The 16,761-nt window shown below is 38.5% G+C and overlaps 1 protein-coding gene across 4 annotated transcripts in view; it reads left to right on the top strand.

Moving 5' to 3' along the window:
- Positions 1–16,761, top strand: part of ABCB11 (ATP binding cassette subfamily B member 11) — an 84,196-nt gene that overhangs the window by 32,653 nt on the left and 34,782 nt on the right. For 3 of the 4 annotated variants that reach the window (XM_086370828.1, XM_086370836.1, XM_086370847.1), the window contains 7 exons: positions 2,487–2,600; positions 5,046–5,156; positions 7,396–7,521; positions 9,230–9,433; positions 11,278–11,448; positions 11,932–12,133; positions 13,317–13,392. In XM_086370828.1, coding sequence (XP_086226954.1) covers positions 2,487–2,600; positions 5,046–5,156; positions 7,396–7,521; positions 9,230–9,433; positions 11,278–11,448; positions 11,932–12,133; positions 13,317–13,392 — 1,004 coding nt within the window. Of the gene's footprint in view, positions 1–2,486; positions 2,601–5,045; positions 5,157–5,818; positions 5,943–7,395; positions 7,522–9,229; positions 9,434–11,277; positions 11,449–11,931; positions 12,134–13,316; positions 13,393–16,761 lie in introns of those variants that run through there. The other variant, XM_086370858.1, reaches the window with a different exon arrangement.

Genomic DNA, 16,761 nt, shown 5'->3' with positions numbered 1-16,761 from the left:
TATGGAAAATTAAACCAAGAACAAGTACTTTCTGTCTGTTCATCTTATCACTTCCTATGTGGAATCTCACTTCTTTCATCACCATCATCACATTATCATTTAATCCCTGTAAAAACTCCTTAACGTATATGCAGTCGTTTTCCTCATGTTATCAATAATGAAATCAGGGCTTGAGAGATTAAGTAATCTGCCCATGGGAGGAATACCTGCCATAATTAAGGAAAAGGACAGATGGACAGATGGAGAACAGATGAAGAGAGTATGTTTATCTCATGCATAGCCTAGGGAATTCAGGGAGACGTCAAGAAGCTGGCCCACAGCATCATGATATATAGATCAGAGAGGATATTGGAGAGAGAGGAGATGGATAGCAGGCTCTGAGAAGCCCCATGGCCTAGCCATAAGGGAAAAAGAGAGTGGGGAAGAATTCTGGGGCATTTTGTTCTGATGTGATATAATCCATGGGAAGAATCCAGCTCATGGAACTACCACAGACTAGGATCACTTGATTACCTGAAAAAGACTACATTCAAGCAGGAGTCAACCTTTATTTTAGCTCAGCAAATAACCCCAATCCTCAATAGACGGAGACCAAGGAAACAGCCTCCATGTGAGTCACGAGACAAACAATCATTCTTTGGTTGAAAGAGTAGAGAGAAAGAATCGTGTGCTCATCCTAGAGGCCAGCATGAGGAATTGCCTCTTCCTTTACAAATAGCACTGATAAAAACAGTGCTGTTAGCTAGGAACAACTGATCGTGATCAGGTAGCCTTCCCCTAACTTAGTGAGATGGCCAGGTTTATGAGTCAAAGAACGTCTTCCCCAGCTCTACCCAGGAAGTTGGCTACTCCGCTTGTGTGCAATAGCAGCAGATGAGCCTGAGAGCTGAACAAAATGTGAATGGAGAAATTGAAAGTCACTCAGTCATGTCTGACTTTTTGTGACCCCATGGACTGTACAGTCTATGGAATTCTCCAGGCCAGAATACTGGAGTGGGTAGCATTTCCCTTCTCCAGGGGATCTTCCCAACCCAGGAATCAAACCGGGGTCTCCTGCATTGCAGGTGGATTCCTAACCAACTGAACTGTCAGGGAAGTCCTGTCTCAAATAGTGCTCTACCACTTAATATACACTGAGACATTAAGTAAGTTAGGCAGCCTCTATACACCTCTATTTTCTCTATTATTGTAAGGATTAAATGAAATAATACAAGTAAAGCACTTAGAAACATACCTGATTATTATTGTTATTATTACTGGTGGTAGTGGTATAACTGTGCATGCATGAGTGGGAAGTAGCTTCCGTCGTGTCCAACCCTTTGCGACCCTATGGACTGCAGCCTGCCAGGATCCTGTGTTCACAGAATTCTCCAGGCAAGAATACTAGAGTGGGTTGTCGAGCCCTCCTCCATGGGATCTTCCCAACCCAGGGATCAAACCCTCATCTCTTACGTCTACCTGCATTGGCAGGTGGGTTTTTCACCACTAGCATCACCTGGGAAGCCAGGTATAGCAGTAGTTATCCTAAAAATTAGTTCACTAGTAGCAGGAATACAGCAGTAGCAGTAAGCACATATTACATGTAACGAACTCTAGGATAGTCAAGCTAATAATAATGTCTCTATTGTTTCAGTAACCCTTTCATCAGAAAACTATTGTAAGGCTGTTTATATAATGAATCAAATTCTTGTGTCATGACTCTAACTCACTCAGTGTCCATATGCTGCCTTATACACCTCTTATTGACCTAAAAACATGTTATTCTTTGTAGAATAGTTATGTTCAATAAAAAATAATGTATTCTTTTAAATAATAACAGTAGAAAAACTGGAGATACTTGACAGAACAAAAGCTATCCCAAGTGTTTCCAAAGAGTTATTTAGCTTTCAAACTCCCACAGAAGGAACTTCCCTGGTGGTGCAATGAATAGGAATCTGCCTGCCAATGTAGGGGACATTAGTTTGATCCCTGGTCCAGAAATATTCCACATGTTGAGGAGCAGCTAAGCCCATGTGCCACAACTACGAGCCCATGCTCTAGAGCCCAAGAGCTGCAACTATGAGCCCATGTGCTGCAACTGCTGAAGCCCTCACAGCTAAAGCCTATGCGCCACAAGAGAAGCCACTGCAATGAGAAGCCTGCACATCAAATTGAAGAGACGCATCTAGAGAAAGCCTGCATGCAGCAATGAAGACCAAGTGCAACAACAAAATTAATCAATTAAAATAAATAAATAAATTTAAAAAAGCCATGTTGTGAGCTGTCCTATGGAGAGGACCAAGTGATAAGGACTGCATGTCTCTGACCAACAAAGACCTAAGGTGGTCTGCTCACAGCCATTAAAAAACACACACACACACACACACACACAAAACTCCCATGGAAGAATATTTCTGAGAAATTTTTGAGTTCACTTGGATAGCCCAAATGACAATGAACACTATTTACAAACTTATGAAAACTATGTTTATCTCTTTTTATTTCAGATTTTCCTCAGTGTCATAGTAGGAGCTTTAAATCTTGGCAATGCCTCTTCCTGTTTGGAAGCCTTTGCAGCTGGGCGTGCTGCAGCCGCCAGCATCTTTGAGACAATAGACCGGGTATGTAAAAGCCAAAAGTAAAGGCCATTAGCAAGTTGAGGGCAGGGAGAGAAATGAACTCATGAGGAATTTATCCTCAGTGTTAAAAAATATAAGGAACTATCACAATGCTCTTAATTCAGCAATACTTAATAAGTACTGTCATGAGCCAGACCACAGTATGAGATGGGAGTGCTAGAATGAAATACAGCAAATAAAGCCCCTCCTCTCATATCATATGGGAAATAGGCATTAACGAAGTCAGTCAGTCAGTTCAGTCGCTCAGTGGTGTCCGACTCTTTGCGACCCCATGAATCGCAGCATGCCAGGCCTCCCTGTCCATCACCAACTCCCGGAGTTCACTGAGACTCACGTCCATCAAGTCAGTGATGCCATCCAGCCATCTCATCCTCTGTCGTCCCCTTCTCCTCCTGCCCCCAAACCCTCCCAGCATCAGAGTCTTTTCCAATGAGTCAACTCTTCGCATGAGGTGGCCAAAGTACTAGAGGTACTCTGAAATCATCTTTCAGGATTTGAAATAGCATTAACGAAGTAGACATATCCAAAGATAGGATAATATTAGACAGTGATAAGTGCAATGGTGCCTCAGAAGGTAAAGAATCTGCCTGCAATTAGGGAGATGTGGTTCGATCCTGGCTTGGGAAGATCCCCTGCAGGAGGGCATGGAAATCCACTCCAGTATTCTTGCCTGGAGAATCCCCATGGACAGAGGAGCCTGGCGGGCTACAGTCTATGTGGTTGCAATGAGCTGGACACAACTGAGCGACTAAGAAGCAGCAGCAAGTACAGTAATGGAAATAAAACAGGTCACTGCAATAGCAGTTGGGGTAGGGGAAGGAGACTTTATATTGAGTGACAGTGACACCAGTTATGAACTGAGAACCAAAGCAGGTGAGTCAGCCATACAAAAAAGTACTTAGGAGAGGAGTGATGCCTGGGAGGTAAGAGCAGGGAGCATATTCAGGTTGGAACAGGGCTTGGTGAGTGTAAGGAAATAAAACAAAGTCAGTGTGACTGAACAGAGTGAGCAAGAGATAAGATGAAGAGATGGGAAGCGGCCAGATCACACAGGACTTTAAAACCCAGTTCATAAGATTAGATTAACTTCTAAATGTGACAGAAAGTCTACAGGCTTTGACCCTGGTAGCCTAGCTAAGAGTTTCCTGATTAATCTAGTGGAGCACATTGGACATCAAGATAGAAAGGTCAAAATCTACAAACATCTCTGAGAAGATGCCCAGGACTGAGTCAGAAGCCCTGGAAATCCAGACGTGCGTTGTGTCCCTACATTGTTAGTGTTGGTGAGATTAGAATCTGCCTGAGGAAACTGTCCATCACTTTATCTGTTTTATATTTTGGGGTTTCATTTATGGGGCTTTATAGAAAGATAGTTGAAAACCATGTAGAGCTATCCAAATTCTACCTCATTCTTGGCATTGTTGTATGCTCAAATAAGATGTGTCTAAAACTCCCTTGAAACTATTACAAAAAATTAAGGCACTTAAAAATTTAAGAATAAAGAAGGAGAAATAGATGACACTGTAGCCCCAAAAAGAGATAGGATGATGAGTTTCTCTCACTAGAGTAAGAGAAGGAAGAAGTTGGCCCTGAGTGTTCTGGTAGCAGGAGATAACCCTCACTCTGGTCTGATTATCCACCATGGTTAAGTTCTGAATTAGGCTCACTACTAACAGCCATGGAGGTGAAATTCAGCATGTTGATTAAAAGTTGGTGGCATTTGAAGACACCACTTGAGAACATTCAGTTAGTGTCTATCATCATCTACAATAGTCAAATGTAGGATATTATTGGATCTTGACCACTTGAGACTCCTCTACTTCCTCAATGAACAAATGTGTATCATCTGTCAAGTTAGGTTATGGTGATGATCACATAAAAGAAAAAACATTAAAACACCTGTAGATTGTCTTCTGGGTATCTCAATATTATAGTACTCCATAATAATATCAATATATTATATACCAATATATTAATTACAGATTAATACCATATATTATATTGTGATATTTTCACTATATAAAATATGTCATAGTAATAGAAAATAAAAATACTAATTAAATTAAATTAATGTGATAATGTTTTATACCAATTATATAATTATTGGCAGTTTTAATTATAATTAATTATATGTTATTTATGTAAGTTTGGTTATATATAAATCTACATAATATACATAATATATAATATATTTTAATACAATTATATAGCAATAGTAATTACATAGTATACATCTCAACATTAATTTCCCAATAAGTGTTAGTGAATATTATTACTATTATTAATACAATTTAATGTAGAAGCAGCTTATCTTTGGCAATGTTTAGCCTGATTGCTGTTCTGTATTATGAATAAATTCAAACTGAGATGGACAGTAAATGCGTGTTATACATGCCGTTGCTCTATCCCTTTTCCATTCCACTTAAGAAACCCCTCATTGACTGTATGTCAGAAGATGGTTACAAGCTGGATCGAATTAAGGGTGAAATTGAATTCCATAATGTGACCTTCCACTATCCTTCCAGACCAGAGGTGAAGGTATGTGCCAATCTTTTCCCAATTTTCTTCTTTGATGATTCATTTCCAGAGCCACAGATTATTTTTCTGAAGCATGACTCATTTTCCAGGAACAAGGCACAGAGGCATGTTTCTCTGGAAGTGTCCTCAGGTCTTGTTCCTTAGGCCACTAACCACATTCCTTGTGCTAATAATAATAATATACGAATCTCTTTGGTAGGAACAGTTTGGTAGCACATTCAGGTTAAGTCAGCTGAGTGACACCCTGTTGAAACGAGTGGCAGGTCCTGTCACTGTGAGAGCAGGCTAAACAAACTGCAAGGCAATCAGAACAATCCAGGACAGCCGTGCCAAGTATCTCTTTAGAGGCTGCAGAAGGTCGAACTCTGCCTGGGTGGGGCAGGAAGTGGCAAAGGAAAGCTGCTCTCTGAAATTTTTTACTTCCTATCCATGTTTACAAGGATCATTAGATCAGTCCTTAGAGGAAAGGTAATTTTGTAATCTTATAATCACTGTCTTGTACTATGCAATTGTTCTGGGCACAAGGTGAAGAAAATTTACACTGTTCCCACGCCTACTGAGCAAGTGTCTTTAGAGGCAATTTACCCTACAGGAAACAGAATCTACTTCTCTAAAAGAACTGGCTTTGGAAGGAGAGGAGACTAATTCCTCATTTTTAACAGAGTATCTTTTTCTTTTCATTTATTTACTTTTAATTGAAAAATAATTGATGCACAATATTGCACAACTTTCAGGTGTACTACATAGCAATTAGATACTTGCATACATCATGAAATGATCACTGTGGTAAGTCTAGCTATCATCTGCCCCTACCCAAAATCATTACAATATTATTGACCATATTCCTTATGCTGTATATTATGTCCACGTGCCTTATTTATTTTATAAATTCAGGCTTCTACCTCCTTAACCCCTTCACATATTTCCCCTTCTGGCAATCACTCATTTGTTCTCTGTATCTCTGAGTCTGTTTTCATTTTGTTTTGCTTGTTTGCTTCTTTTATTTTTTAGATTCTACATATAAGTGAGATCATACAGTATTTGTCCTTCTCTGATAGTTCACCTAGCATAATACTTTCTAGATTCATCCATGTTGTCACAAACACCAATATTTAATTTTTTATGTATGAGTAAATTCCTTTGTGTGTATGTGTGTATACATATGCATATGTATACATATATATATTCATCAGTAGATAAATGAGTATAGAAGATGTCTCTCTATATATACCACATTTTATTTACTCATTCATCTATTGATCTATTTAGATTGCTTCCATATCTTGGCTATTGTAAATAATACTGCAATGAACACTGGTATGCATGTATCTTTTCAAATTAATGTTTCTGTTTTTTTTCTGATAAATACACAGAAGTGAAATTTCAGGATCATTTGGCAGTTCCATTTTTAATATTTTGAGGAAACTTTGACTGTTTTCCATAGTTAGCTACCCTTCCTTAATATTTCTATGTCCCCACAGAGGTCATGGAAATGTAACTTAATTTTAACACTACATAGTTGTAACATAAGTAAATTTATATATATACACATAGAAACAAATATACATCATACATACATACTTATATACGTATATAAGATAGGTACATGTATATTCTGATATTTCTGAAGTATATTCTTGATTACAACACACATACATATATAAACATCAAATGTAAAAGTGCCTAGTGAAATATAAATAACAAGGTAGTACTTACTCAGTAAACACTTCTGAATAAAAGGCTAAAAACTCACTTTATAATATCTGTTTAGAGACAGCTGTTCAACAAATACCAGTAGAACTGAAACATATTTATTTCATTTCTGTTTTATCTTCTATTCTCAATGCCAGTAGTTTGCTTTAACAAAGTCTTACTGCTAAGTGACTTTCTCCCCTAAGCTAATTGGGACAGTCTCCTTGAGGTATCCTGGCATGTCAGAAATGTTTTAAATTAGATTTTGGAACATAGTTTTCGAGGTTGGCCTGGCTTATTTACTTCAACAGTGTTACCACACGTCATGTTATTTGTTGGCTATGGCTATTAGTTTATGACTAAGTAGTGTGCTAAATGCTAAAACCACATCCTAGCACTGTTTACTAATTTTTCTGGTTATTAATGAAAATCAATGGCTGTTGCTATGAGGGCATAAGTAAACACAAACACAGTCTCCTAACAAAGTGTTCTAACTTGTAGCCTAATTGATGATGATCTGAACATTGTTCTTTTATTTTCTCTGCAGATTTTAAATAAACTTAGCACGGTCATTAAATCAGGGGAAGTGACAGCTATGGTAGGATCCAGTGGAGCTGGGAAAAGCACAGCACTGCAGCTCATTCAGCGATTCTATGACCCCACTGAAGGCATGGTGTGTATCTTCTAGAAACTTCTTAATACATGGGGATGTGTGCATGGATTCTCAGTCATGTCCAACTCTTTGCAACCCCATGGACTAGCCCACCGGCTCCTCTGTCCATGGAATTTTCGAGGCAAGAATATTGGAGTGGGGTGCCATTTCCTCCTCCGAGGATCTTTCTGACCCAGGGATGGAACCTGTGTCTTCTGCCTCTCCCGCATTGGCAGACAGATTCTTTATCAGTGAGCCACCTGGGGATAGGAGGTTGAAAATGGTGATATATTGGTCAAATACAAACACCTAGCGAACACTGACAGCACTTTGACATCTGCGTAGTTCAGTTAATGATTTGTTTGGTTTGGTTTTTTGGCTGTAACCTGCGGCATGTGGGATCTTCCCAGGGATCAAAGTCTGACTTAATGATTTTTTTTTTGACTAAACCAAATGGACGAATTCTCTCCATAGTAGTTGTGTTCAATGAATAATCAGTCCATCTGCTCAGTGATGTAACTGAATGTACAGATACATTCAAAATGGTATTGCTGCCTTTTCAGTGAGGGAAAATTTCCATTTCTTTCTTCATATTATAACAAAATTGTTATTATTCCCTAAAGTTTTCCAAACACTAAGTATAAGAAAGCTTACATGGCCAGCATTAACAGAGAACAGTTCTTGATTGTTACTCTGAGATGTTAGGTCTAAAAATAATTACATTATTTTTGCAAACTACTTAGTCTCTTTCTCCTTGTTTTTGTCTGACTGTAAATATAGACTGAAACTAAAAAAATATTAATAATTGCTACTTATCACACATTATATGTCAAGTACTTTATAGAGATCATTACTTATTTTCACAGCAACTTCCAAAGATAAATATTCCCATTTTACAAATAAGGAAGCAGAGAAATTGAGAGTTGCCTCAGATTTGAACCCAGATCTGTTGGATGTCAAAGACTCTTTTCACTCTGTCTCATAATCATTCTTGTTAACATCTCCTTGATGCCTTGAGATAGAATCACTTGACTGTATATTAAATGACTTCTTCCATGCAATGAGCTCTATATAATGCAGGTACTGTCAGAGTGACACGGCAAATGTGATAAGGTTTTCTTTTTTCACAGACACTTTATTCTCTGATTGGGTATTCTTTGCTACATACCACTATAATTATACTCTGAATATATAGATATCATGTTTTTTATATAAAATGTTTATATTTTTGCTAATAGTAATGTTTATTTACTTATCCCATTTATAGTTTCAATTGCATTTGAACACCTGAGTGTCATTTGATGAATCAGGCCAGAAAGTAAGATTTTATTCTAAAACATACACACATATGCAAGATAGAGACCACTGGTCATTTTCTTTGTATCTTTTGAAGTTCATTTTGGCTTCAAGTCAAAAGATAGAAATATTTAAAGTATGATGAATAACTGTACTCTTTATTGAGAAATTAAAATTTTTTCTATTCTTGGGCCAACTGAGCTAAACTAAGTAACCTTTATATCAATTGTGTTTCTACAATGAACTGTCCTACAGCTATACTTGATTTCAATTTATATTGTCATCCTTATATTAACCACATTATAAGAGGAATTGTTTTGCACAGTCGTGTGGGTCTCATTTTTTCTCCTCATAGATCAAGTACAGCACAGTAGTAGTATTCAGAATCTTGAAGGATTCCAAGAGAAGTGATGTTGTGGGTTTTGTCCTCTAGGTGACCTTGGATGGCCATGACATTCGCTCTCTTAACATCCAGTGGCTCAGAGCTCAGATTGGGATGGTGGAGCAAGAGCCTGTTCTGTTTTCCACCACCATTGCAGAGAACATTCGCTATGGCAGAAGAGGTGCAACAATGGAAGATATAGTCCGAGCAGCCAAGGAAGCCAATGCCTACAACTTCATCATGGACCTGCCACAGGTACCCCTGGCCTCTCATTCCAGAGGGAAACCCAGAATTCACAGAGGGAAAAAATTTACATGGTAATATGCATTGTTTTTCATTTACTTTCTAAATGATCAATGTCATGTTTTCATTTTGTGCCTGGAAATGTACTTTGAATTCCCCTCTTTGTCTGAAAATATGATGTTATTAATACATTAAAATCTGCCAAACTGCAGCACCTTCTTTTAGAAGCTGGCTTTAACATAGATACAGTTTCCTTATTTCATCTATTTAAACATTTGTCTAAGCAGATGATAAATTTGTTGTGTGGTGATAACTTTCACAATGCTCTTTTGATGTCTGCAACTGTTACTGTTCTCAAATTTTCTTGTGTTTGGGCTGCAAATACTGTCTCTTCAGTACTATGTCTCACATATTCAAAATTTCCTCATTTATCTTCATTTCATATGATAGCAGTGACAAAAACCAACTCAGTGTTATACTTGTATGGATTTCTTGGCCAATGGTCTGCTAAATCAAAGAAGAATTATTATTACTATTTAACACATATATAGCGCTTACTCCCAGAGAAGGCAATGGCACCCCACTCCAGTACTCTTGCCTGGGAAATCCCATGGACGGAGGAGCCTGGTAGGCTGCAGTCCATGGGGGCGAGAAGAGTCGGACACGGCTGAGCGATTTCACTTTCACTTTTCACTTTCATGCACTGGAGGAGGAAATGGCAACCCACTCCAGTGTTCTTGCCTGGAGAATCCCAGGGACCGGGGAGCCTGGTGGGCTGCCGTCTATGGGGTCGCACAGAGTCGGACACAACTGAAACGACTTAGCAGCAGCAGTGCTTACTACATATCAGGTACTTTTATAAGCACTTCACAGCTATTAGTTCATTTAACTCTCCCAATCATCCTGTCAGGCAGCTATATTATTATCTCCATCTACAGATGGAGAATTGAGTTTCCAAAAGGTCAAATCACTTGCTCAAGGCAAGGTTCTCATCCAAGGTGGTCCTGGTTACACAGCCTGTGCTCTAGAATACGTCCTTCTCAGCCTTCCAAAATGCCTGTATGAATAGGATTGCAGCTGTGTGTATGACATAGTCTAGTGGTGAAACAATATACAGCTTCAGAATCAGACCACCTCCGGACAAATCTTCTGCACTTGTAAGATTTATGAACTTGGGCAAGTTACTTTACCCCCTCAAACTGCAGCGTTACTTTATCCATCCGTTAAGGAGAATAGTAGTACCTGCCTCACGGCCTATCAGTCAGGACTAAATGAGATGATATGTGTAAAGAGCTCAGATCCACGCTTTCTACATGGTAGATTCTCAACTCATGTTGCTAATGTAAGTGAGATAAGACACTGACCACATCGCCCCCTTCTGAGATTCCAGTGTAATACTGGGCATGCAGGATAGTAACTTCACTGTTCATGGTAGTGATTATAAAGCTACTTTGATCCTTCATTCATAATATATAGACAACTTTAGTGTTGTGCTTTTCTGTGTTGTCTAGCTAGAAGAAAGAGACAAGGAATTGACATATGCTTTAATCCTCTAAGATGGATTTTCAGGATGCTGATTAACTTTTATTGTGGTGGAAACATTTTAATTGAAGTTGAGCTAAAAAGAAACACTTTAATCATCCAGAATAAAAGAATAAATCAATATCTTTATTTTACACACAAATATTGATTAGATAATAACCTGTTTCAGGAAAGGGTTTTTTTAAAAAGTGAAAGATGGATGTGTGAAAACTCCTGCTTGAGGAGGAAGCTAGAAGGGACCTTTGTAATGAATGGATCACTGTCAGGATCCATCAAATTCTTGCTCTTCATTGCTGATGTTGCTTTCTTCCTAGCAATTTGACACTCTTGTCGGGGAAGGAGGAGGCCAGATGAGTGGCGGCCAGAAACAAAGAATAGCCATTGCCAGAGCCCTTGTTCGAAACCCAAAGATCCTGCTTTTGGACATGGCCACCTCGGCACTGGACAATGAGAGCGAAGCCATGGTGCAAGAAGCACTGAGTAAGGTTTGTTGAGAGTCTAGGTTCCTTTCATAAGTCTGTGTGGGAATTCTTGTGTTGTAGGAAAGGCCTCTGTGAAGAGAGGAGAAAGAGAAAGAGAGACATCGAGAGACAGAGAGAGAAGGACTACATGAGTCATTGTATCTGTTTGGAAAATATTGGTTCACCACAATGTTCTGCACAGTTGAACAGAAGACATATCATTTGCTTCTAAAGGCGGCACATGTAAAATTTGTTAAGTCTAACTCACAATATGTGATTTTAAAAATTTACATTTTGGATGTAAGATGTTGATTAATGGCAGCAACTGGAGCAACGTGTGATGTGTTTATTAGCCACAGGAAAGTACGCTGACATTTTCTAATGTCTGTTTAGCCTATTCAAGAATTTAGGGATCGAGCCTGACTTACTTGTGGATTCTGAGACAGTCCAAATGGCACCGTCAGCTTTGTCTTGCAGTCTGACTCAGTGCACTGTACACTCTCACAGGTTCAGCACGGGCACACAATCATCTCTGTCGCTCATCGCCTATCTACAATCAGAACTGCAGACGTCATTATTGGTTTTGAACATGGTACAGCAGTGGAAAGAGGCACCCATGAAGAACTGTTGGAAAGGAAAGGCGTTTACTTCACACTAATGACTCTGCAAAGTCAAGGAGACCAAGCCTTTAATGAAAAAGACATAAAAGGCAAGTGCCTTTTCAGTTATACATTATGTTAAATAATTAACATATATGATGTTTTTGGATTTCTATGCATTTTAATATATATTGTCTTAGTTGTTCTCCTCAAAGCCCTGGGGGACATAACACAGATGATAAAGGAAAGAACAGATGCTCAGGGGGCTTAGTTATTGATCAAGTCATAGTGCTAAAACCCAGGTCTCCTGTGGAAGAAACTTCAATTCCATCCCCCTTTTCCCCCTCACACTTTGCAAATAAGAGGGTCTTCCTAGAATGTCCTGCACTCAGTATGAGCTCTCTTCTTGTTGGTTGAGTGAATTAAACAATGACTAAAAACTTTTATGCATATTTTCATTAATGTAGGTAGATACTTCAGGTCCTAATGTACTTTCTCCATTTCAATCTGAATTTTCTTTTTTTTTTTGGCCACATCATGTGACATGTGGGATCCAATTCTCTGACAAGGGATCAAACCCATGGGCCCTGCAGTGGAAGCATGGAGTCTTAACCTCCGGATTTGGTGGTTTACCTAAACCCATGTTAAGCATCCATTACAAACTTTCTCTCCCATATCAAATCTGGATTTGTTAATACTATTGGGTAAAATGACTGTATACATTGAACATGTGATTTATTCTGAAAAGATTTTTTTTTTAATTTGGTTCATCTACTTTTTTTTTTTTTTTTTTTGCCACCTAGTGGATTTCTCAGACTTCCCTGGTGGCTCAGACAGTAAAGAACCTGCCTGAAATGCAAGAGTCCTGGGTTTGATCCCTAGGTTGGGAAGATGCCCTGAAGAAGGGAATGGCAACCCACTCCAGTATTCTTGCTGGAGAATTCCATGGCTACAGTCCCTGGTATCAAAAAGAGTTGGACACAACTGAGCAACTAATGCTTTCACTTTTCTTTTCAGTGGGTTTCTCACAAGATTTTTTTGTCATTCATATCAGCTATAGCTATAGGTATCTATTTCTGTGGTGATAACACAGGCTATCATATAATTCAAAAGATTTAATCTTGCTGAGTATTTTTAATTTTTTTGTTGTTAGAATGTGCTGGACAAGTGTTAACAGGTTGTTTGAGATCAGACATAGTAACGATATGCTATGCAAATATAGTAAATAATGTTATTTTGCTTTGATTCTGCTTATTGTATACACTAAGGGATCACTCGTGTTGTATTGAATAGGAAAAGATGAAACCGAAGATGCCTTACTTGAGAGAAAACAGACCTTTAGCAGAGGGAGCTACCAGGCTAGCTTAAGGTAAGCTCAGGCATCGGGGCAGATTTTTAAGTTTTCAGATGTTTTCAGGAACCCTCTGCAGCTAAGATCTTCTGGCAATATCTCAGGTACACTTGGAAAGCCCTAAATACAGCCCTAGGTCTTGTGTAATACGAACATGCAAATGAATCATAGGTTGCCGTATTGACATTTCTGTCTCCAATCCATAGAAGTTTTTAAAATTTGGCTTCTCATTTTATTGAGGGTACGGGGTCATGATAAAGATGCTCTGTAGTTAAAATGTTGTTTGCTGAGCTTAGAAAGGGGATTTTTAAAAATCTGTGTTTAGACTTGTCTCCCAGAGTTAACTGTGGTATGAAGCACTGTCTTAAATGGAAGTCAGATTCATGCCTTTAGCTCCATTCTTTAACCTACTGAGCTGCAATTGAATTACAAATATTTCTGCTCCCAGAGCTCCCCATCCAAGGTGAAATCATTCTTTAACTAGACGAAATATGAGATGTGTCATCTAACACTTAAAGCATATTTTCTAAACATGAACTTTTTTTTTTCTGGGTCAATCTGTGGGTATTGACTTCCAAAGCATATTTTTGGAGCATATTGTAGCAAGACTATAAATTTAATATTTCATTCTGGTTTAAAAGTTTAAAAAAAATAGTTCCTTTAATGTTAAAAGTCTGTATATTAAGAAAAATTCTGCCCGAGAGTATTTGTGTGTATTTGTGAAAATGTTATTCAAGATCTTTTTTTCTTAAGTTCGGAGACTATTTGTAGGCAATAGACTGACATTTCTCTACCCAATCCCTTATCATATTTCTAGTATATTTGATTCAAGGCTGTGCTCTAAACAAAGGCTCAATTTATGACTTGCTCATTCAAGATAGCTAATTGTTTATTGAAAAATGGTTAAAGAGGCTTAAAATATAATATTCTAGAAACAACTCCAAGTAGTTCAAACACAGATTTATTTACTTTTAATGTTCAAAGACTAGTTAACTGGGTTTTATGCTTAGGGGTTTTATTTTTCTTTTTAAGGACAGGTCTATTCAGAAAATTTCAAGAAATGCTAGTTTCATTGAATTTTTTCAGGTAATAAAGCAATAGTTCAAATGTAAAAGCTATAAAAATTGCCAAAATTATTGGGTAATTTTTAAGGACATCTGGCATGAATTATTTCACCATGTTTTTTCTGATTGGAAGAAAAAAATTATAAAGATCATCGGAATCACAGTTTGAAGATATATACTAACTTCTTAAACCCAGAAAATGACTAGGCATCTCTTTTGATCACTAAGTTAAAGGTTGCAAAGAGGAATGTATCTCATGGTGAGGTCAAAAGAAAATAAATATTTTCTTAATTTTTCAGATGAACAGAATTTTTCCCATTCTAAATAGTTTACTTACAGTTTACTATTAGGCCCAGATAACTGTTTTAATATAAACATTTCTTATTTGGCCATTAGTTCTTACAAATTCTACATTTTGGTGACTAGGGAGAGAAGCCCAGAAATACAACCTGTACACAGAAAGTAGCTATTAACCTCCTACAGAGAAAGATTTATAGGTTTGAGTAAGAAGGTCTGTTAAAAATATCTTATTGTGTATGCTGACAGATTTTTTTTTTAAGAGGACTAATTGAAATGTTAATTTGTATCTTATTTCCTCGGTCTGATGCCTAAGTCTCCCTTTAGTAATATATTTTAGATTCAAGAACAATTTCCATGGATGACAATAATTTCCTAAGTAATAATGTTGAGAGAGAGAGAACATATATTCCCAAATTAGCTGTTTTTGCTTCCGATGAGAAGTGGTGCACAGCTTCTGAGGAAGGGCGGGGCAGCCGTTGCAGGTTTCTGAAAAGGGGAGTGACAGAATTCTAACGCTCGTGTTTATGGCAGACCAGAGCGGGCAGGTCGGGCCCCTGCCTTGCACCCATGCTGTTCATGGTCTCCTTGGTGCAGCTTATGCCAGACAGGTAGAATGCTGGATGAATGGGCAACAGGGAATGAGAGAAAGAGAGATTGAAGAAACATAAGATTAAAGTAGTAGAGGGGATAAGGATTGATGTCTTCCCTGCTCAGAACTGGGAGGTAGTCAACTATTTTGATGCCCTCTTCTCCACATACTCTTACCTTGTCTACCAATGCTCTGAGTTTCTTTTTTAGGCCCATAACCTTCAGTCTCAGCCCTCTCTTGCACTTAGCTCTCTCTAGCTGACACAGAGCTATCCCTCTCATCTCTGGGAGTTGAGCTCTTGACCTCAGTTACCTAACTTAAAGAAATGACTCTATTGCTGCAGAGTTTCAGGCCAAACGGGATGGGCTTGGGTGTCCCAGAAGCCAGTTTGGTAGCAGGAAGTCTGAGTTGGGTGTGGTTTCATGCCTGATCACAATGAGAGTTTGAGCAAGAGCAAGAGGGAGGACTTGACGTAAATGCACCTGTTGAACCTGGTGACTAAGAGGATAAAGATGCCATCAAATGAACGTAGGAATAAGTGAGGGTCATGAAGTTGATGCATTGCTGTTTTCTCAAGAAGGATAGATGAGCATCTATAATAGGCAGGTGCCACCTTGGTATTTGTTTTAGTCTAGCTTAACCTGAATACGGATGATAGGAGACTTACGAATAACACCATCTGGCTCGCACTACCACAGCTGATGCAGATCTCCTCATCACTACAAGCTCCCTCTTTACACGGTATTTCTTCAGGCTAAGTGCTTTGAGAATGTAACTTCCATCCTTTCAAGTCTTCAGGATTACCTTTATCACTTAGCAGTTTATTTGCAAATGGCTAAAAACCTCAGCCAACCTGGTTTAACCTTTAAAGGGAAAGAATGACAACATAACTAAATAGTTCAAAGAGGCTTTGGCTTCAGGCAAGACTGGGGCTTCAGTGAGAGACTTGGTCAATATACATACAATTTCTTTTTCTTCCCTTCTCAGCTCTACTTTTTTTTTCAGTATTCATTTTTTAGGAAGCTTCTTTTCTTGACATAATTGCCAACGGCTTCCAGTGTCACATACTTTCAAATTTAACCTAGAAGATAGTAGAAGTCTCCTTCCCAGAAACCTCAGGGAGAAACAAAACAACTCGAATCACTTCTTATATCTGCTCTATACTGTTTATGTAACTAGTAACCCTATCTCCATACTTCTCTTTATACCGTTCTGTCAATCAGCAATGCCCTTTCCTCTAGCCTACAGATACCCACAGCCTACCTTAGCCACCTCCTCCATGAAGCTTTTCATGGTAGCACCTGACATATGTTCTTTTATCCTTTAAATTTCCATACTGTTTATTTAAACCTGCTTTATGGCAACCCACTCCAGTATTCTTGCCTGGGGAATCCCAGGGACGGGGGAGCCTGGTGGGCTGCTGTCTATGGGGTC

The sequence above is a fragment of the Bos grunniens genome, chromosome 2, assembly GCF_055505025.1.
Source record: "Bos grunniens cultivar Pamir isolate PY7600 chromosome 2, Bosgru_T2T1.0, whole genome shotgun sequence".
NCBI classification, from domain to species: Eukaryota; Metazoa; Chordata; class Mammalia; order Artiodactyla; family Bovidae; genus Bos; species Bos grunniens.
This window is presented reverse-complemented; position numbering and strand designations above follow the sequence as displayed.